Here is a 21,926-nt window from a genome sequence, read left to right as displayed (position 1 = left end):
TCATTTGTCCAGCTTCATATTTAGAATGTGGTCATAGTGAGACTGTTGCAGTCCATCTGATACTGCAGGGAAATGCCTCTAATGATGGTTAGTGTTTGGATCAGCTATCACACGGCATCCTCTGGAGCTAGCAATTTGATGTTTATTGCTCAAGGAAACTTCAACAGAGTCAACCACTTGTTGACACCAAGATCTGAACCTGTGTCTCCCACACAGCTGATTTTATTTATTTTTTAACAAACCTTGATCCTTTTCTCCACATGTTCCAGGGAGAGAAGCAACACCTGGCTGTGCTTTCCCAGGTAAGTCTTTCAAATGAATGTATTTTTCCTTGTGAACATCTATGAATAAAAAGAAAGGCTTGGTCCCCACCCAGCTCAACTACTTCATGTTCAAAATGAGAAGATTATGCTTGTATATGATGTGTAAATGATCTGGCATTAAGGAGATGCTTGACAACCCACAGTGTCACAAAAAACAAATGCAGTCTATCTGCTCTTTTTGTTTGAGCCACATATGAATGGAGTTGTAAACTGTGTATGATAAAAATATGATATGAGAGAGTTCAAGAATTCCGTACTTTCTTTTTATGTAATAAGGTACTTAAGAAATCACTAGTGAGCACATGGAAGTGACAGTTCACATCTCTTCTGAAATTCTGATGTTTTACATTTAATCATTGAATGTACAACATAGGTTGACCTAGTATTACATATGTTTACCATTGCACAACTGTGCTTAACAGCTGTGTTAATTGCGTCATTTTATTAACATTTTTTTAAACTTTGATTTTCATGGCTTTTACAATCTGAAAATGAGCCTTCTTGCCTATGGCACCATTCTCAGTTGTGTTTTCGTATTTGCAAAGGTTGTTGAAGTAATAATTTTAATTTAAATTAGGATGAAAGAAAAGAAAAACATTTATGTGAAAAGAGACAAGCAACCGTTTACTCATAGCTGATGTTGCGGTGATTGTTTGATTTGAATTATTCTCTATTTGAACTCTGCATTTACTCTCTTCTATTGGCTGGCGTTGAATAGTGAGTGGGTTGGCATCAGGAACTGATCTACACTGGTTCAAATCTTATTCATCCAAACCTTTGTTGTTCTGTACATACCTACATGCTGCCATTGGGACATATCAACCCTTAATCTGAAAGTGTCATACTAATACTTGACTAATAGTTGATTTCTTTGTCACAGTGTGTCTGATGCAACAGTAGGAGCAAGGGATTTACATTATGTCCCACTTTGAGTTTGTTTCATTAGTTTTAAACACATTACTGCCATCTTATGGGCAAACACTTTCCAGCTAAAATCAAAATGGACACAACATCTTACACATCACAATATATATATATACTGTGAAAAAATTCAGTGCCCACAGGTATAATAGCTGATATGAATTTCAACAGTATTCAAATATAACATATTTGGAACTGACAGCAGGATTTAAATGAACTATATTGATATCGCTGTATGTTATCTGGCCAAACTAACAAAATTAATCTATATGACAGCAGGCGGCACGTGAATATCTTTCTCGTTTTATTTAATTTAATCTCTGGAGCTTGATTTCACATGATTAAAACAACTTTTAAAAACTGATACAAACATTAATCCATTGGTTCATCATCGGTTAGCTCTATCACCTCATGGCAAGAAGAAGCTGTGTTATTGCGATGATGCCAAAATCTGGTTTGCATTCAGCATCTCAAACCAAATGAAATAATAACCAACTTCACACCAGCCGCGACTGGAACTGTACGCTTTTCTTCGAGTGCCAAGCGAGCCTTCACAGACTTTACTGGCACACTGAGCTTAATTCACTCGGAGTGGAGTGTTTACTGTCAACTGGCTTAATTTTGCTTTGGATGAAAGATTGACATCTCTCAGGAGTGAAGCAGCATTGGAGTGCTGGCAAAGAGAAAGGCCTCATGCTCCCCAGACTAACAGGGAATGTGATCAAACAAATATGATGAAAAGAAAGTCTTTGAAAGTGATGGGATAAGGTATATCAGAGTGTGTCAATAAGAATACCTCTTTTAAGCTACATTCAGTGATTAGATCATGTACATACAGTGTGACTGAATAAACAAGACATTCAGTGTTAATGTGTTGTTTTTTTCAAACTCCATTCGGCTACGTTTATTCATCAGACCACAAGCCGAGTCTGGCATTGTGGATTTGAGGGTGTGAAGCAAAATGAAGACTATTAAAAAGACAGTGGGTCCCAACGTCGAGGTGAGGACATCACAAAGGCTCGCAAAATAAATGAGTAGGATAATTTAAAGGAATAGTTAAACATTCGGGGAAATATGCTTATTGGCAGAGAGTTTCACGAGATGATCAATACCACTTTGTCTGGTAATTATATGGCAAGCAGCCAGTTAGCTTAGCACAAAGACTTGTTGCCTGACAAACTATTACTTAAAATAAATGTTACATTTTCTCTGCTTTTTAAAATCTTTTACTGTGAAATAGGCTACTGGTAAGTTGTACTAGTCTACAGGTCGATATATACAAAAATCTTCAAAGGAAACAATCTGAGTAAGGAAACATCACTCTTTGGCTGCTTGCAGCCCATAGACATATGCACCCTTTGAGATGGGGTCATGAGTAGTCACATGCTTAAGTTAATAAGACATCACGTATTTTTCACATTGTGTATTTCCCATTAGAGTCCAGTTTGTACTAAACACATGGATAATACCACCAAACACAATGTCAGTATAAATACAGTTTTAGTAACTATCAGTAACTATGCAGATTTCATATTGCTTTGGCACTACATTGCTCATAAGCACTAAAAAAGTCCATGAGTTAATTGTCAAAGTGTTTGTATTATCTGAATTGTGTTTATCACGACTGTTCATCTTGCAAAATGCGTTACCAGTCTGGTCTCGTGCCGTAGTCATTTACTGGCAGACGGAGGAAGTGACTCATGTTGCCAAATCAATGTGAACAATAATGTTGTATTCTCAATATTACACCCAATCCACAGAACTTACACCCCACACCTTCTACTCCACTGTGCAATAGCCTGAGAAAAAACAAATGAGGTCATGCAATAAAGTAGACCTCCTCAGATCCAGATAAAAGCCTGCAAAGTGTATAAACCTGCTGAAAGAAGGGGAGATAGTTGTACATATTGTCCTATGATGGTGCTACAAGAAAGGTCAGGTTATCACTATAGACATTAGGATTCATCCTGGGGGACCGATGAATATCCAATGATATTTCTATGGAAATCTTGGGATTACAGTAGCTTTTAAAAGGTCATGTAGTCATTAAAATCATTAGGAATCCTCTGCGTACCATTAATATCTGACAACTTCATGCAAATGTGGCCAGTACGTGTTGAGATATCTTTACTCTTTGCATCCCCAAACAGCAACAATGACTGTGAAATCAACATGTACGTCCTCAATAAATGGTTTAATGTCACACTTATTTAAGAATGATCCTTCATGCTGCATGGCTCATAGACCATTTGGGCATCAGGATGGCAGACTAGTGTCAAAAACTCAACTTGGGTGTCAAAAACCATGAGCCTTGAGTAGATGCCCTGTAGTTAACCCTGTGCTGGGACATCCCCGTAGAGAACGCCAAGAACATGGAGTCTCCCTGAGAGGATCAATGTAGTGGTGACTTTATAATCCAGTATGTCATATTCTGCTGTGATGGTTTCTTGTCTTTAAATAAAAAAAGTTGATAGAAATATAAAAATAAAAATCACCACAGTAAGTCAATACAATCAGATGAAAAGTTAATATCATGAAATAATAGACTTTTCAATCACAGTTTCATTACACTAGAATACAAATAATGTGCTGAGTCAAATTTATGAGATAAATTCAAGCTATGAGATGCTATAATTCTGACTTACTATCTAGTTTTGATTACAAATTATGGATAATAGTCAATAAATGTAGATGAAAGTGTTTCACAACTCAACTCAAAATCTGAAATAGTTATTCAAAGGAAGACTCACTATTTATTTATATTATATATGTGTATATACTAAGATGAAGACTCCCAATTGTGACAATATTATGAGAATACATTTCTGAGATTTTCGAAATGGGTAATTACCATCCCATAATATCGATTTATTAAGTCATAATTTTGACTTTGTGCTTAAGTTTTCATCGATATTTTTCCTCTTCCTGGCCAAACAGGTTCTTCCGTTGGCGTCTCTATATCAAGCTGTAAGCTGTCGGCACATATGGCACAACGGTGAAGAACAAACTGTGCGGCCAAGACTTCAGGCTTGTTATTCCGACAAAAGCAGATTGTGAAACGTTCATGCGTCCTGCGTACGTAACGTCGGCAGGGCGTGATGGTGACGTGGGCCCCCTACAAAAGGCGGCTTCCGCATGACGTAGCTAAGCAGTCAGCATTCTTTCTCTGCTGTAGCCGGTTGCTAGCGCTGTCTGAAACGTCGTGTTTCAAGAAAATACAACCAAACCGTATTGGCGTAAACACGATTTGTTGAGGTCAATTTCATATGTCCTGTCATTTTCTCTTTTGGGGATCAAAACAACTGCTACACTGACGTTCCTTTTGTAAAGGTAAGCGGTTTCGATGGCTTTCTAGCCGTTGCTAATCTGGCTAACACTAAGCTAACCGGGCTAACGCTAAGCTAACCGACCGGTGTGGGAGGAATTTTGTCTTCGTTGTACCGTTACGTTTTATTTGAAGCCGGGAAATACCGATGTGGATTTTAAAGTGTGGCACTGTCTGACATCGTAAATGTTAAGACGTTGAGCTGGTTTTTCATACTGGAAAACCCCGACTTGTTATCCAAGCGTTGCGATCAACGTATTAGCCGCTAGCGACCCGGCGGCCTACTCAACGAAACCTCTCAAGATGTCGCTGTGTGTGGACATCCGGTGTCTGAACAAAGACCTCATAAAATCAGCTGATGGGGATTTTATTTTTGCTCTCTATTTAAGCCATTTTATGTCTAAATTCATGACGTTTGCGTTGTAGAACAGAACATGCGTACCTATTGGATTAGTTTTCACGCCCAGTTTGGGCTTTTTGTGAATCTTGTAATTACGGGATACGAGTATGAACCACGTAATGTTGGCAGTTTACATAGAGAAAGCATTGATAAGTTGTTTACCTTATTTAATTCAAAATGTACGCAACAAAAAAAGCCTAATGTTAATACCAGAAATATTTTCACCGAGGCACGTGCTGTCCTGGTTTTCCCTTCTTCCCGTGGCGCTGCCATCCGTGATTACGGTTTAACGGAGGGTTATATAAGGTAAACCTGGGTAACTGGGGTCAGCGTTGGATTATTGTTGCACGTCGCAGAAGACGACGGATGGGAGGTTAATGTTGGTTTAAAGTAATCAAGCGCGACGCCAACGTAGCCACAATATCGCTAAATTAAGATGCTAACGATGCAGTTTCACGTTCACTTGCGCGGACAACGATTCGACTGAAATTCACAAACTGCAATAAAAACGACGTATCGTGGCCGATGAAGTTTGACTAATGTGCTTATGACCGACACACGTTGTAGCTGTGAGCTAATGTGTGCCTTTGTATCGTCTTTCCTTCCAGGTCGCTCTTTCCTTCCCTTTCCCGGAACATTATTCTTTTCAGATATACTTTGTCAAGCCGCCAAAGTGGAGAGTGTCGTTGCTTCAGGGGGTCCTTCTCGTTTCAGGTATTGACCATTACCCCATTACACTTGGCCTATTTATACTGCTGAACACCTAAAACATCTTAAATAAAGGATTAGGCTCACATCTCTTTATGTTAAGTTAAAACTTTTTTCTTTTTTTCTATCAGTGTAGGGGGAGGAGGTGGGGGTGCACCGCAGCACTATCCCAAGACTGTCGGCAACAGGTGATTTTCCAAAGTTTCCTTTCTCATGGAACACCTAGTCATTAATCTTTAATACATATTAAATCAATCTCATATAGGCTTAAATTGCACTCCCACATATTGTTTTTAACACATCTGGGGAATAGGGATGTCTAAGTGCCTTCATTAGCCACTGAATAGATGTGGTATGTTGCTCTACACCACTCCTGGTGGTTTCCGGTTATATTGATAAAATGCATATTCCACTGGTTTAATTTGGCCATTTAACAGTTTGGCAATGGTTCAGGTTGATACTCTGTCATCAATATTATGACACCAGCTGGAAGCATGTACGCTACAGGGGTTTATTTGTTTTTCTCAAATGACTTAAAGGAAACATTGCATATTTTCAGCTAGCTTTGTATTGTTGCAGTACGAAAGATTTTCAACATTCCTCTGTGTCACCGGCGCGGCTCACGCTTACCCTCCAACAACAGTTGCTGTATACTGCAAAATTACGTGTTTTGTGGTATCCGGTGGACCTTTGTAGTGTCCTCCGGAGAAAATTAGTTGGGCGGTCGAGTAACAAAGAGGGGAGCTAACATTATTCATTTTCATGTACCTCACACGCTGCAACAATGCAGATGCGGTTGAAAATGGGCAACACATGGCTTTAAATATATACGTCATGTTCGCAGTTGTGCGTCTGGAGGTTAAATCAAATTTTAGTGACATTGTTTTAAGATAACGGAACCTTGTAACTCACCCACAATGGACCAGGGCGTGATACCTGTAGTAAAAGTTCATATTTTTCTGTATTGTAGTATTGACTGTTTTGTGTCTGTTACAGCGAGTTCCTGGGGAAAGCCCCAGGTTCTAGCGTTCAGAGATGGTTACCTTCTCGAAGCACTAGACGAGATGCCAACTCCTCCCACGAGAAAGGGCAAAATGATGCACTCTTTAGGAAAGTGAGAGGGTAAGTTTCTTTAAATCTATATTAAACTCAAGGTATTGTAGTAATTCTTGGAGTATTTCAATTGTAAGTTTGGACCTTGTAAAGTATTTTTCACTCATGTCCTTTCTCCTTTTTTAGCATACTTAATAAACTGACCCCAGAGAAGTTTGACAAACTATGCCTGGAGCTCCTCAATGTGGGTGTGGAGTCAAAACATGTCTTAAAAGGAACCATCTTGCTGGTGTGTATTATTCCTATAAACCTATTAAAATGGTCACCTGACTATTAGCTGTGTTGAGTCATAAATTGGTAAACATGCTTTGAACACTGATGGAAATTTAGTATAGCCATTCCAATGCTCACTCGAGTCTCCTAAATTGTTGAAGCAATTTTTGGGTTAATACCATGAAACAGATTTAGTGCTGAAAAAACAATTGAAGAAATATTCAAATGCACTTAAAAAAAATCTGTAAAAATAATACATTAAAACCTGGATATATTTTGCCCGAAACGGCAAGGGGTGGTCATAGTGGGCAGGACTGTAAAGGGTAGACTTTGCCTAATTGTTGCCATATCCTTGGAGCATTATTCATTCTCCTGTCATCTGAGCTAGGATGACATGATGGGTATCAATGAGCATAATTATAAGTATAATTTTATACAATAACAGTATCTTCACTCTAGCTTTAAGTCCTCTTCAGGTTCTTAAATGAAGTAATGTTGGTTGGAATTCTGTTTTATCTGGTTCATTTTTATTTTTTTTAGATTGTTGACAAAGCCCTCGAAGAGCCAAAGTATAGTCAGTTATACGCTCAACTATGTCTACGCTTGGCAGAGGATGCCCCAAACTTTGAAGACCCAACAGAAAATCCAGTAACAAATAAGCAGAATACTGTAAGTTTTGCCCAGGAATATAATTTGCTTTAATACTTGATGATTTCTTTCTGGAATTTGAACAATTTCTGTTTTACAGACCTTCAGACGGCTTCTGATTTCCAAGCTTCAAGATGAATTTGAGAACCGCACCAGAAATGTTGAACGTAAGTGATTTAACAATTGCTGCACGTGGTCAGTTACTAAATATGCATGCCTTGCATAAATTGTTTCTTATATTCAACTGTCTTACCTAATTTTCCCTCTAGTCTTTGACACCGATGACAGTCCACTCACCTCCGAAGAGGAGGAGCAGCGTTCTATTGCAAAGGCCAAGATGCTGGGCAACATTAAATTCATTTCGGAACTTGGCAAACTTAACCTTATTCATGAATCTATCCTTCATAAGTGCATCAAAACAGTAAGTTCTTTCGAATAACATTTACTTGGGTGTAATTGCAAACCATTTAAGTAATGACCTGTATAATCCCCAAACTCGAATGACACTAAGTGTTGTGGGCATCGAACTGCCAAGATGGCAAAGAAATTACAGTACTTCTTTCCCTTTTTTTTTTTAAGCTTTTGGAGAAGAAGAAGAGAGTCCAACTTAAGGATGTGGGGGAAGATTTGGAATGCCTCTGTCAGATAATGAGAACAGTTGGACCTAAACTTGATCATGAAAGGGCTAGGGTGAGTATGTAGAAACAAACCCAATTTTGGTCTAGTCTTAAAATGTCTACTTCATAATCTAACGCATACCTTCTCCTTTCAGTCCTTGATGAATCAGTACTTCAGCCGCATGCAATGCTTAACGAACAGCAAGGAACTGCCAGCTAGGATTCGTTTCCTGCTGCAGAACACAGTGGAGCAGCGAGCAAACAACTGGGCCGCTCGCAAAGCGTATAGTGACAATGGACCAAAGACGATCAACCAAGTTCGTCAGGATGCAGTTAAGGTTAGCGCCCGTGGCCAATTTGGTATAAACTGTCTGTCCACTCATTATTCACAATATAAGGATTACATTACCAATCTAGGACTCATAGTTTTGCCACTTCCTCAGTCTGACTGGTTTTTATCTGTGCTTTGCAGGATTTAGGTGTTTTCATTCCACCTTCGAACGATGGCATGAGGAACGAATTCTTCATGGAAAACTCCTCCTTTCTGCCAACAAGGATAAAGTTTGACAGAGAAACTCTTGGTGGGCTGGCAGATATGTTTGGACAAATGCCTGGTATGTCACGTCTTTTATTCTCTCTGGTGATAACAGTTAGTCCCACATTAATAAGGATCCTTTTTAGGACATGTTTTAATGGTTGCTATTTTGGTTTGCATAGGAAGTGGCATTGGTACAGGTCCAGGAGTGATTCAGGACCACTATTCCCCTACAATGGGACGTCACCGCACAAACCCGCTCTACAATGGCCACATTGGAAACAGCAACGGTTCACACCCGCCTCAATTTGAAGGTGGAAGCAAACCGTTTATAAAACCAAACCAGGTACACATATCTACACTGTAATTTGTCAGTACTTTGTAATCAAGACTTTGGGGAGGGAGACTGCATTCCTCACAAACTGCAATTTTTTTTTTTTAAAGGGGCAGGGTTCACCAGTTTTCAACCACAAACAGAATCACGCTGTGCAGATGCAGTCTAAGGATATGGCGCCACGATTTGTCAAGAAGGGGAAGGTCAATGCTGATGAGGTACATTGATAAACTGAGTGTTTTCATTTGTATGGATCCTATCATTGCAGCTCATTTAATTTAGTCTGATTTTTGTGTTAAATTTACTGTCTTCACCCTTTTAGATCAGCCTAAGGCCGGCCCAGTCCTTCATCTTAAGTAAAAAACAAATCCCAAAGCTGCAGCCACAGATGACTTTGATTCCTTCAAGTGCCCACGGTTCCACACTTGGACAGGTAACATTTCTACTTTTAAAAACCCATGTTGAACACATATGGTAATGACAGGTTCCAGAGAACATGCATTCATCTGGATTATTTGTTTAGTCTCCACAGCTTGGCCTGAAAATCAATCCCCCTCCAATTCAGGAAAAACCTGCAAAGTCTACCAAAAAGGCTCCTCCTACAAAAGAAGAGTTGCGTAAAATAACAGTAAGTTAACTCTACCATGTCTAGCATAATATATCCGACAGTCTTTTGGGGGTGACGATATGGCAAAAATATTATCAGTTACAGTTCTTGTAGTTCATTTTGTCACTGAAAGATGCCACCAAACTAATTTCCCTTTAAAAATTAAAAAAAAAGGTTGTCCTCCAGGGTAACCAGACACCACACCAAATTGTCACACTAAAGTTTAACATTTCTTTTACATCGTATGGTAACCTTTTAGCAATCCATATCAAACAATGTAGCAAAGTAATGTTGTATACATATTTTTGCAGTGTTTACTCCACATCAACAGCACCGGGGCTACAGTACTTCACTTCCAAAGAACAAAGAGTGCAAACATCACCAATATAACCAAATATATTCTGCTCTAGCTCAGCTGAAAACACAATCTGTCGACACAGTAGCGTGTTTGTAACTGTTACCAACAACGTTATCTTCACTTCACCCGTGTCTCCTTTGCTCAATGTGTGGTAAATGTTATGTGTTTTGGGAATATTTTAATATTGAGGCTTTGCATCTATGCAGTGAAACACTGGCACCATAGAACTGCAACTGATGGACTGTACCCTAAAGGCAGACTGGGGAGTCATTTGAATCCATCACACGCTAATAGTCGTATCGCACAACCCTCCTGTTTTATTAGGAGACATTGGTGGCAGATTACCTGAACAACAAGAACATCGATGAGGCGGTGAATGCTGTGAGGGAGATGAAGGCTCCAAAGCACTTTTTGTCTGAGATGCTGAACAAGATCGTGGTCTATTCCCTTGATCGTTCCGATGAGGATAAGGAGCATGCAAGCAGCCTGGTCCTTGCGCTCTGCACAGAGGGTCTTGCCACCGGTGAAAATCTAATGCAGGTCGGTATTTAATTTTTTCCGAATGTACAATAAGTGGCAAAAAAAATTGTCCCCTGGTTACTCGGCTCTAAGTACAGTTTATTTCGTAGGCCTTTTTGAGTGTTCTGGACCAGTGTCCCAAGATTGAGGAAGAAGTGCCGCTGGTGAAGTCCTACCTGGCACAGTTTGCGGCACGCGCGATCATCACTGACCTGGTCAGCATTGCAGATTTGGCCCATCCTCTGGAGAATGGCGCACATTTCCCTCTATTCTTGCTCTGCCTGCAGCAGATGGTCAAACTGAAGGACCGTGACTGGCTAGCTGAAATGTTCCAGCTGAGCAAAGTCAACATGCAGAAGATGCTACCTGGTATGTCCAAATCCACTCTGGCCGTGTGTTTTATTTAGTTACGGATGTTAAAAATAAATGTGTCTTTTTCTACTAGTGATGCATTTCTTTTTCTTCCATAGAAATTGACCAGAACAAGGACCGGATGCTGGAGATTCTGGATGGCAAAGGTCTCAGCTTTTTGTTTCCACTGATGAAGCTGGAGAAAGAGCTGCTGAAGCAGATCAAAGTAGATCCCTCTCCACAGTCAATCTACAAGTGGATCAAAGACAACATCTCTCCTAAACTCCACACTGACAAAGGCTTTGTCAACATCCTCATGACCAGGTACAGCCGTAGACAACGCCCAACTCTGCTGATGAAACGACTTATCAACTAGTGATTTGATTGTTAATCTGAACTCAAACAATATATTTTGCTCTTGAAGTTAACAGTATATGGATGGTCTTGTCTCCCAGCTTCTTGCAGTACATTGCTTATGAGATCAACCCTGACGACGATGAAGAGCAGCTGTCAGCGCCCAGTAAGGAGCAGCAGGATGAGGAAAAGCAGCAGCTGCTGGCTTTCAAGCCAGTGATGCAGAAGTTCCTACACGATCACATTGAGCTGCAAGTCGGTGCGCTGTATGCGCTGCAGGTTCACTGCAATACTAAGGGTTTCCCCAAAGGTATTTACACTCTAGTATAGCAAGTCAGAAGGTATTAACCTTTGATGCAGAGGTTTAATGATTACTCTCCTCTTCCAGGTATGTTACTGCGCTACTTTGTTAACTTTTATGACATGGAAATAATCGAAGAAGAAGCCTTCCTTTCTTGGAAAGAAGATGTCACCCAAGAATATCCAGGGAAAGGAAAAGCATTATTTCAGGTAATATGTACTTTTTGCTTATACCACCAGGTTTTTGTTTTTTACGACTCAGCTAGGGTAATACTGGTCATGTACTGTACTTCAACACCAATTTTACTCATCGTAGCATAAATATGCCTAATGGAGATACTGTGTTTATGCTGCAGGTGAACCAGTGGCTGACCTGGCTGGAGACTGCTGAAGAAGAGGAATCTGAGGATGAAGATTACTGAGGAGCAGGCCAAAGCCATGTGTTATCAGGATGCAATGAATACTTTTTTTACTTGTCTCATAAGCCCTTCCCAGTCTCAACCCCAACACCTTCCCTCCCCTTGTTGATGAATATTTTCCAACCACTGTTACAATTCATTCCTCTATGAAATGTTTCGCCAGATCAAGCCAGCATCACCATTATATTCATAGTATTTATGCTTTCCTTTCTTTTCCATCTAAGTTGATGTCCTGCAGTGGTGGTTTTATACATTGCAATATTGGGTTATGTTTTCTTTAACAGTAGGCAGTATTTTCTAGGAAACTGTACCAGCACCAACACCTGACCCATTGTATCACCGTTTCCATCTGGTAGGAGTCACTAAGTGCTGCCATAACTATTTACTTAAAAACTGTTTACAAAAGAAGTCTCTAACATACTGCAACGAGATTTTTCTCATTGCTTTATCCGCATTTGTTAAATCAGTTTTTAGATGACCCTTGCTCAACATCATGAGTCGTTGCAATAGTAAGATACAATTTCCTTGTTTGTTGATCCTGAATTGCGGTTTTTGGCTGCCATAATTATAATGGTTTTATGTGCTTGAAAGCAGACCATTTATTTCCTGAAAATTCATAAAGATCTAGATTTGGATAATGGGCTGTTTTGATTTGCACAGTGTGATTTCAGTTACCCACATTTAGATTAATAAATCAAGAGCTTTTTTTTAAATGTACAAATCGTTTGTGCTGTTGGGAATGAATCTGTGTGGCCTTTTAATTTATCAATTCATATGGATATACCTCTTATGTATCTCGGACTATACTTGAATGTCTCGGGTTTTATCATTGAGACAGCCAAAGCTTAGTTTCTTGTGCCACAGTTGTTCACCACCATGCGTGGATATTTTACGTCGGTTTGCCATATTTGTCGAGTTTTTAAATGGTCTTTTTAATCTTCATGAAATTACAAAGAATGTACTGTATGTGTACACCTTTTCCTTCTCTTGGGATGTCACTGTAATGTAAGTGCAAGAAGTTCAGTGTACAACTACAGCTCAACCTTGAATAAAGTTTAACAGTTCATTTCATTGTCCTGAATTATTTTTTTTTTTCCCCCAAATCTTCTTTAGCGTTCAGTCTCAAATGTAGTTTATTTATTAACTCTCTTTTTTTTATACTGTTAAGGCATTTTAGTTAATTTCAACCATTTGAAAGTGTTTATTGGGTCAAATCCTTCCTTTGCATTCTCCTGTGGGATTTCTTCTGGTTGCTCAGTCTGGCGACCTGTCAACGCCTTCCTTGGACAAGGTAAGTTACATTAATTCTGCATATCGTGTCAAACTATTTTATAGTTGGAAGACATGTTCTGAGTTATCACCAAACCTTCGAATGGTTAAATTCCCTTTTGGGTCATGTTTGTACATGCATGACATACTTCTAACGTACCGTTATCCAGTGATTCTTTAATGCAAACATCCCAACATCAACAATTGGATCTGCTGGTCAGACGCAGAATGAAAACGATTCACATTTTACATTTTTATTTGCCATTTTGTTGAAGCATCTCCCTATTTTGTCTCATCTGACCAGCTTTAATAGAAAAGTTTACCTTACTTCAAATCATTGATCTAACCAAAAAAAAATATCTGAAAAGACATTTCCAGTAAGATGAGTAATACACAATGCTGGGCCAACAAAACAACCCTTCAGGGCAAATTCCAGATATCGCACACAGAAATCCCTGCTTTAATACAAAATAAAAATGACTTCTCAGCATTACATGGGAATAAGGAAGGTTTAATCGCTGTCATTGTTGGAGACTTCGTTGTCGGAGCGGCGCGGCGAACCCTCGTTGTCTGATCCCGCTTCAGATCCCCGATCTGATCCTCTGTCGGACGCTGCCACGGCCGAACCAGGCCGGGACTCGTCGTCGGATCCTGACCGACTCTTCTTGCTCTCGTTGTCCGACTGCTCCGAGTCAGATTGCCGCTGCACCTTCCTCTTCTTCACTGGACGGTCGCTGCCAGAGTCTTCCTCGGAGCCTGCAGAGCGCCGGGGGCTGCCCGCCTCACTGCCAGAACGCCGGGGGCTGCCCGCCTCACTGCCAGAGCGCCGGGGGCTGCCCGCCTCACTGCCAGAGCGCTGGGGGCTGCCCGCCTCACTGCCAGAGCGGTTCCTTTCTCCATCGGACTCACTGTCAGACGCAATCCGCTTCCTGTGGCCGCCCTCATCAGATCCTGACCCACTGTCTTTTTGTTGTCTGTATGGGAGAAAGTGCACTGGTCAATCTTCTGATGTACCAAGTGTAAATTCTCCTTAAACATTACCGCTCTTACTTTTCTTCAGCTATTTTCAGGCCATCCTCATCTGAAGAGGACTCAGAAGAAGAGATGATAGCCTTAGACTTGATCTTTCCTTTGAGAGACGGTGGCAGACGCTCAGGCTGCTGCTAAAAATGATGAAAAGATGTTAACATTTATGGAAAATAAGCCCAATAACATTAATAAAGAAGAGGACAGGGAAAAAAGGACCTTATCAATCCTTTTGCGTTCTTTGGGTTTACGCTGCTTCTTGGATCGTGATCCTCCTTCCTCGTCATCACTGTAATAAAAGACAAAATTGGCTCTGAGTATCTTATGTGTCTCGATCAGCAGTCCAAATAAACGTCGGTAACAGACTCACTTCCTCCTCTTCCTGCGTGACTTATCTCCGTCCACCCCCTCTTCCTGTTCGCTGCCACTGCCGCCCTTTCTCCTCCTCTTCTTCTTCATTGGCAGGTCTTCATCAGAGTCATCGTTGACAAACTCATCCATGTCGCCTTTCTTACGCTTAGAGATAAACGATAGTAGTATATTATCTACACTGCATTCTGTGCAAGTTAGTCTGCCGATGAGTTTGTTATCAGACACTCACGCGTCCGCCACCCTTCTTCTTGTCTTTGGCCATTTCCTTTGATCCCTCTGCGAAGGTGAGCAGGTTCTTGGTCTTCTCCACGTACAAAGCTCTCTGCTCCAAGAGCTTCTTCTGTCCCTCCACCGCTTTGTTCCGCTTGTCTTCCTAACAAGGTTTGAAGATGACAGTAAAGCCAGTAAATTAATGTGAGTAGCTCAAGATGCAATGCTAAAAAAGAAAAGAAACACACCTATTCATGACCAGTAACTAGCAAAAAGCTTCCATCAGTACCTGTTCTTTCCTCATCTGTTGACGCAGAATGTCCCTCTCCTGTTCTTGTTTGGCCCGAAGCTCCTTTTCCTCCTCATCCTGCTTTCTTGCTCTCGCCACGTGGTACTGAGCCTGACTCAACAGGTCAGAGCACTGCCTGTAAACCCACCCAACAAAGTTTTTTTTTTTTTTAAATAACGAAAAATATTTGTCTTTAAAGCTTTAACTGCATTTGTGGTAATAAATGATTAGAGGACAATAATAATAATATATTTAAAACACAAAAAAAACTGTCATCTTGTTTTTACGCTGTGATGAAAATAAATTCAGACTGACCTGGCCTCAGAAGCAGCAAGAGCAAGATCAAACCTCATCTTGTCTCCAGCCTTGCATAGGTAGCTGAAATACCTGTGGGCGGAGGTGATAAAATTGCAGGATCAAGGCAGCCGGAGGATCAGACTGGGAGGAGGAAAAATAAATCAAGCTTCATACCTGTGAGCCAGTTCAAGCTCTTTCACAGCGCTGAGCACAGCCTTCAAGTTGCTCTTCTCATCTTTCAGTACAAGTGTGGCCAGTCTCTGAAGCACCAGGGCCACATTGAACAGGAGCACCGTGTCGCTGGGCGCCACGTGACGGGCCTTGTCCGAAACACATCAGAAAGACAAAGCTATACTCCCCTCATATTGTAGCAGAAGTTAAAAGCCTTTTAATTGTTTTCCTTTATGTTACCTTCAGCAGCATCTGCTTGCACTCTTGGAGTTTGCCACATTTGAAGAGCGCCCTTGCCAGGTACAGCAGCACCTCAGTGTTCTGGTATTTGTAAAATTTCTTAAGGCAGTTCTCATACTGTAGAGCAGAACACAATACTCAACTGTCAGGACCAAAACATGAACAGAGACAATCATGTTTAGAAGTAATCCAAAGTGAGGCCCCTACCATCTGCACAGCACTGATGTACTGCTTCTGTTCGACATAGATGTGAGCCAGATTTAGCCAAACGTCACTGATGTCTGCGGTGGCCTCCCTCACCTGCGCAAACACATCACGAGCCTCTCTGAAGAAGCCCTTATGGGCCAGGACGGCACCTGCACACAAGGCGTTCATGTTAAATATATAAAGTAGTTCATACTTGCATATAAAGTAGAACTAATGAAAAGTCAATCAAACTCAACGAACCGATGCCATTGGCAGCGTAGAGGTTCTTGGAGTCATTTCGCAGGACTTGTTTGTATATTGCCAGGGCTCGGTCCTGGTGTCTCTTTTCCTGTTAAAACACAAGAAAAATACACTTAATCCAAGTGAGGACCCATTATTTCAGAGAAAACAAGTAGAAAATCTATAAGTGAGGCGATTACTGAACTGCACCTTTTCCCGGTCTCTTGTGGGCTGGTGCAGCGTCTGCAGCCACACGTTACCCAGAGCCAGCATGGAGTAGGTGTCGTTTTGTGTGGACGGCTGCTTCAGAATACGCTCAAACTTCTTTTGACCCGGTCCCCATTCCTGTTTGGCCAAGTGAAGGTTCCCTATCAGGGACCAGGCATCCGGGTGATCCTGCACCAAAAAGAATAAACATCAGATAATGTTGACATCTGATTTTATTGGATTCAGATTTTATTATATTCACAAAGTGACAAAGTACCTGATTAATCTGCAGGGCCTCTTTGAACCAATCAGATGCTTCGTAGAAATTTCCTTTGTCGCGAGCCATCGCTCCAAGACGCAGATAACCTGTTAACCAAAAACTCTAGCAAGTCTTCACAGAGTACAACATTGTTCTTCTTTTTGAAATGTTAGCATATCGCATGCTTACAGTCCACATAGTTAGGATGCTCTCTCAGGATGTTTTTGTAGAGTTTCTCAGCTTCATGGAATTCACACATCGCCTCGTATAGGCGGGCCAGATTGTAGGAGGTGGTGACAGAAATGGCGTTGTAGTAATGCTCGTCATGCTCTCCTTCAGCTTTGGCCCGTTCGAGAGACGCAAGAAAGTATTTCTGTAGGAGAGAAGACATGCCCCGTTCTTAAGATATAGTGTTCTGAAAAAAATACCTCAAATACCACAATGAAAGAGACATGTCAGTGTACTGTATATACAAGGAATTCCCAGGTGAATGTAGCTAATTTAGGGTGTTGTGTTTATACAAACTGTACTGTATATGGATAGCTACCTTGGCCTCTCCGAGGTTGCCCAGTCTGAAGTGAAGAGCCCCAAGGTTGTTGAGGATCTCGGGGGGGACGTCAGCCTGCACCTTCTCCTGCAGGATGCGGGTGGCTGTGCCGTATGCCGACAGCGCTCCTTGAATATCAGTCTGCTCCAGAATCTGAGCCAGCTCGATCCACGCCTCCACATCATCTGGGTACTGCTCTGTTACCTTCTTCAGGTGACCCTAGGGAGCAAAGACAGTAACGTTATTATCCTTCAGCACATTACTTAAGCCGACTGTGAAGATACTAGTGTAGACAGATTAGTTAACATCTAAATAAGCTATATCAGCACAATAATCTATACACAACACGTACTTTTGCAATGTCTCTCTTTTCCTGATCGTCAGATGTAGCATAGAGAGACCCAAGAATTTTCATTGTTTCGTAGTTGTTGGGGTAGGCCTTTAAGACCTTTTCGAAGCACTGTGCCGCGTTCTCTTTGTCCCTTCGATACACATACATCTGCCCCAGGCCGAAGAAGGGCAACACAAAGGTGGACGAGGCAAACTGAGTGGCCTGGTAGTAATACTGAAACGCTTGGTCGTAGTCCTCCTGAGGAGAAAGAAAGATATCAGAGACGTAAATAAAAAACTAAATGAATATAGTAAGCTGCCTCAGGATTGATTAGTTTGGATCTTACCTGCACGTGAAATGAGCGAGCTAACTGGTAGCAGCTCTCAGCCTGCATGGCCTCGACCTCTGTGTTGTGGAAAGCGTGGAGGGCCAGATGCTGCACTTTACTGTAATCCTAATAATAAAACAGAAAAAACACAAAAGGTGTGAATAACAGTTAAATGAGAGACACCGGGTCAGAACTGTGCAAGTATTTCAATGGCAAACTAGCGACTACCTTTTTGAAGAAAAAGTGGTTGGCGAGGTGGTTGAGCACCATGGGGTTGCTGGGGTCGATGGTGTAGGCCCGCGAGAGGAGCTGCACTCCATTCTTGATGGAATCTGCCTCCTTGTTGTTGAGCTCTAAAACCGCCAAACCAACAAGAGCTCCCACACATTTGGAATTAAGCTCCAGGGCTCGGCCAAACGCCAAACGAGCCTTCTCCAGTTTGCTGAGCTTGACAAAACAGTGGCCCATCCCCAGCCTTACCTCAGCTGGAAAGAGACACAAGAATAAGACAGAAGATAGACACATATCTTACAGGAATCTGTTTGAGGAGGATACGGGTAACGTGTTTACCTGGGCAGCCGGGGTTTGTACGGAGAGCCTTTTTGTAGTATGCCAGTGCACCTCTGTAATCCTTTTTGTTGAAGGAGATGCAAGCCTTACCTGTTGAACAACAACCATGTGATTATTACAGTGAATCAATCAATCACAGTGGTCAGGATAGATTTCTTAATTTTTTTTATAATTATCTTGCCAAGCAAAGCAGGGATGTTGTTGGTGGACTGATTGAGGACAAAGTGGAACTGAGCATCAGCCTGGTCCATCTTGTCTCCTTCAAGCAGGCAGAAACAGGCTCGTCCCAACAAATGGTTCTGAGTGAGCCAAGAGCATGTGAGATTCACTTCCAAAATTCGTAGAAAATTGCGGTTTTCACTCATCATCAATTTTTTCTTACCTGATCATACATGATGATCTTGTCCGCCATTGTATAGAGCAGCGTGGCCTGCGTGATAAGCTCTTTCTTGGCATCTTTGTTTTTCTCTTTCCGTGCTTGCTGAACATAGTAAGCTGCCAATGTGTCGAGACAGGTCATCTGGTCCTTCTCGTGGTCTCTGTAGTCGAGGTTTCCATCAATACGAGCTGCCTCTAATAGTTTGACAAAATCCTCTGTTTTGCCCTGCTTGAAGTACTCCAACTGAAAATGACAGAGAGCCCACTGTTACAACTGATGGGATGAACTTTTACATCTGGATTATGTTCAAGTCATTCATCAAAGTAACAATCTAGATAACAATACAAAATGCAACCACTGACTCACCGCCAAAGCAATCCAGATGTGCAGCTGTGTGTGTTCCTGCTTCAGGATACTGATGACCTCGTCTCCTTCTGGCAGCTGGTCAAAGTCAAGCTCGATAACCTGCAAGATTATTTATTATGTATTCAATAAAGTCATTGAGTCTGACAAAACTCTTAAACCATGTATCATTTAAGACATGAATGACTATTCGTCAATATCATGATGCATACAGTGAGAAGCTATCGGGAGGTCTAACTAATCATAATTATTCTATGGTAGCTATCAATGTAATATCGCTGGGTATATTAGGCCAGTGTTTGATGCTTTATGCATATATTTGATGTTTACATGACTTCAACACAGTAGAGTACCTTGTTTCATCCGATATTTAGCTAATTCGAATGAAAATTTAGAGACAAAACTGACATTCCAGTCTGTTTTTTAATATCCATTGAGGTGCATAAATGAATACACTTTAAATATACTTTGATAATTACGTCCACTGCTGTGCAAGGTGCTTCTGCAGTTTGAAACAGTGTAGCCTCATGATAAGATGTGTAAACTCGTTTAAAGTTCTTGCATCTAAAATACAGTAACCGTTGGATTTAAAGTGCATTGCTTGCCACTAAATGTTACTTCTGTACGAGCTGCTCCAAACGTAACTGACGTTTACGTTTCGGGTTGACGTGCAAATAGCGTGACGTCTCTCGCTGACGTTACTCTGTATTAAACACTAAAACACGATATCTGAGGCTCGATGTCGTTAGCATAGACGGCTAGTAGCACAGCGAGGTTCACTTCACGTTACATTTAATTCAAACAAACGCAATAAAATGTTGGTATCAGACGAGTTTTACCTCATCGGTGTCCCGTAAAGGGATCTCGATGGAGCCCCGAGACATCTTGACTGAGGAAAAGTCCACTTTGAGTTAGATGTATACAACAAAATAGAAGATCTCCAGCCCGTTGTCTTTCGGTCGCTACTTCATGCTCCCGACAGGAAACAAACACACGGCCGGTGCAACGGAAACGGGGTCCGGGCAGGTTGGTTGAGCTAGAGGAAGGGTTCCTCCTGGAGGGTAACGCACGATGCGTTGTGATGGAAACGCGGTTAAAACAGTAAAGTAGTAACAAGCACAATGTTTGCATGAAAAAATACACTTTGTGTAATTTGTGTTGGTTTTCAGTAAGCCTGATGGGATGCGGGAACAATTTGCTCACACATTAAATGTGGCATGTGCCTTAGCTGAAAGTTCGACAATATTGAAAGAACCATCCGTTTGAGTGGCAACAGCAGTATTTAGCAATGTGGAACCGGTGGATTTAAAGTGAAATCCATGAACGGCATCATTGTCGCAGACGTCAGCAGGAGTGAGGTGAGGTGGGGGTGGAGCAGGGACCGGGGGATGTCAGCTGGATTTGATGTGTAGCAGTGAGAACAGGCATAAGGGCATCTTGAAGACGTCTTCTGCAAACATCACAGTGAGTCAGAGTGAGACTAGAATAATAATAATAATGCAAATTAAGCTCCTGGTTTAACATTATGCAATCTTGTTTTTCTTTTCAGAGGAACGTTCCCCGACTGAGAAGTAAGAATATATCTTTATGACTTGTTTCTCTTTTTAAAATAACATTTGATGGTTACGTAACTATATGAAAAACCAAAGTGCTTTATCATCTCATTGTACACCCGATTTATTGGAACCCCGTTATCTCTGTTTATTTACATCTTTTTTGTGTGTTTTGAGCTCTTCCTTAAAAACAGAATTTTAACACAGTATTGCCATCACTATTGTTGACAAGCTAATTAAGCCACATTTTCTGCCTCATAGTGATAGATGACAGTAAGCTGCAGCCCACTGACTTAGATCTCACTGCATGCCTGTCAGCGTTTGAAACAGTGAGATCTAAAGAGGAGTAGAGAAAACTTCATTTCAGATCTTAGATATGAATTGTTTCAATGTGAGAGTTCTGGACCCCGTACATAATAAATGGAGGAAAATATCTGTAAAGTATTTGACGTTAATTTAAAAATCAGGTCATGTAGGAACGAGACAGTCCATCAGCACGTTTGCTCTCCAGGGATTCAGGGGAAACAAACACAATGTCTGACGGCAATGATGGTAAGTGTTGCAGTTACGTTGTTCTTTCATCAAAGTATCAGTCATATATTTAGAAGTTAAGTATCTTTCTTTGCATGTATACTTCCCATACATTAATGTACTCTAACTTTTGCCCCTCTCTCCATGTTTAGTGTGGGAGTCAGGCGGCAGTGGGACGAAGGATAAAGACGCAAGTGGATTCTCTGAACATGAACTCCTTGACATCATGTATAATACATGTAACACCGCCAACACAGGTACACAGGCTTATATTGTTTTTACCAAAACGGATCTGAAACAATCATGTGAACTGTGAATCATTGTTCCTGCGTCTCTCTCTCTGTCTCTCTCTCTCTCTCATCTTCAGGAGAGGTGTTGGCCTCCACCATCATGCAGTACCTGCAGACCATGACGGCTCAGAGTCCGGAGCAGGACGGCCTGGCTGCCCTGCGACGGCTACTTGACCCTGACTGTCAGGACCCTCATGTGAGCAGAGAGAATTTCCACGCCACC

At 41.3% G+C, this 21,926-nt stretch overlaps 2 protein-coding genes across 3 annotated transcripts; one reads left to right on the top strand and one right to left on the bottom strand.

Moving 5' to 3' along the window:
• Positions 1 to 4,558: 4,558 nt before the first annotated feature.
• On the top strand, positions 4,559 to 13,111 carry eif4g2a (eukaryotic translation initiation factor 4, gamma 2a; the record flags this gene model as incomplete). Its single annotated transcript, XM_034563428.1, has 21 exons — positions 4,559 to 4,574; positions 5,578 to 5,683; positions 5,809 to 5,865; positions 6,674 to 6,799; positions 6,917 to 7,019; positions 7,544 to 7,672; positions 7,752 to 7,818; positions 7,921 to 8,072; positions 8,231 to 8,341; positions 8,424 to 8,606; positions 8,741 to 8,882; positions 8,986 to 9,149; positions 9,248 to 9,355; positions 9,460 to 9,570; positions 9,661 to 9,765; positions 10,427 to 10,642; positions 10,732 to 10,990; positions 11,092 to 11,296; positions 11,428 to 11,636; positions 11,715 to 11,836; positions 11,983 to 13,111. Coding segments are annotated over 21 exons (2,757 nt in total), but the record flags the coding sequence as incomplete, so codon positions are not given.
• Positions 13,112 to 13,471: 360 nt separating this feature from the next.
• ctr9 (CTR9 homolog, Paf1/RNA polymerase II complex component) lies at positions 13,472 to 20,334 on the bottom strand. Of its 2 annotated transcripts, none has more exons than XM_034527391.1 (23): positions 20,169 to 20,334; positions 19,333 to 19,431; positions 18,970 to 19,209; positions 18,769 to 18,886; positions 18,588 to 18,677; positions 18,246 to 18,502; positions 18,036 to 18,143; positions 17,711 to 17,947; positions 17,359 to 17,577; positions 17,001 to 17,184; positions 16,830 to 16,918; positions 16,556 to 16,741; positions 16,367 to 16,454; positions 16,127 to 16,275; positions 15,920 to 16,036; positions 15,683 to 15,828; positions 15,527 to 15,598; positions 15,212 to 15,347; positions 14,942 to 15,085; positions 14,711 to 14,856; positions 14,560 to 14,629; positions 14,365 to 14,474; positions 13,472 to 14,288 (listed from the first exon to the last, which is right to left on the bottom strand). In XM_034527391.1, exons 1-23 carry the CDS (start codon positions 20,211 to 20,213, stop codon positions 13,826 to 13,828), a joined length of 3,513 nt encoding a protein of 1,170 aa, XP_034383282.1. In that variant the 5' UTR covers positions 20,214 to 20,334; the 3' UTR covers positions 13,472 to 13,825. The 2 variants fall into 2 exon arrangements, with proteins under 2 accessions (XP_034383282.1, XP_034383272.1); XM_034527381.1 differs by having other exon boundaries at positions 14,365 to 14,477; positions 20,169 to 20,333.
• Positions 20,335 to 21,926: the final 1,592 nt, after the last annotated feature.

This window comes from Cyclopterus lumpus, chromosome 3, assembly GCF_009769545.1.
Source record: "Cyclopterus lumpus isolate fCycLum1 chromosome 3, fCycLum1.pri, whole genome shotgun sequence".
NCBI classification, from domain to species: Eukaryota; Metazoa; Chordata; class Actinopteri; order Perciformes; family Cyclopteridae; genus Cyclopterus; species Cyclopterus lumpus.
The sequence above is the reverse complement of the archived record's forward strand: the minus strand, read 5'-3'. Positions and strand labels throughout refer to the sequence as shown.

Bases quoted from the DNA above. Each gene is read 5' to 3' on its own strand.
- ctr9 (XM_034527381.1), bottom strand. From the start codon at position 20,213: ATGTCTCGGGGCTCCATCGAGATCCCTTTACGGGACACCGATGAG. The intron at 18,678-18,768 runs GCAAGATAATTA...GTTGTTCAACAG, and splicing joins CAACATCCCTGCTTTGCTTG to GTAAGGCTTGCATCTCCTTC. The intron at 18,144-18,245 runs GTAGTCGCTAGT...TTTTATTATTAG, and splicing joins ACCACTTTTTCTTCAAAAAG to GATTACAGTAAAGTGCAGCA.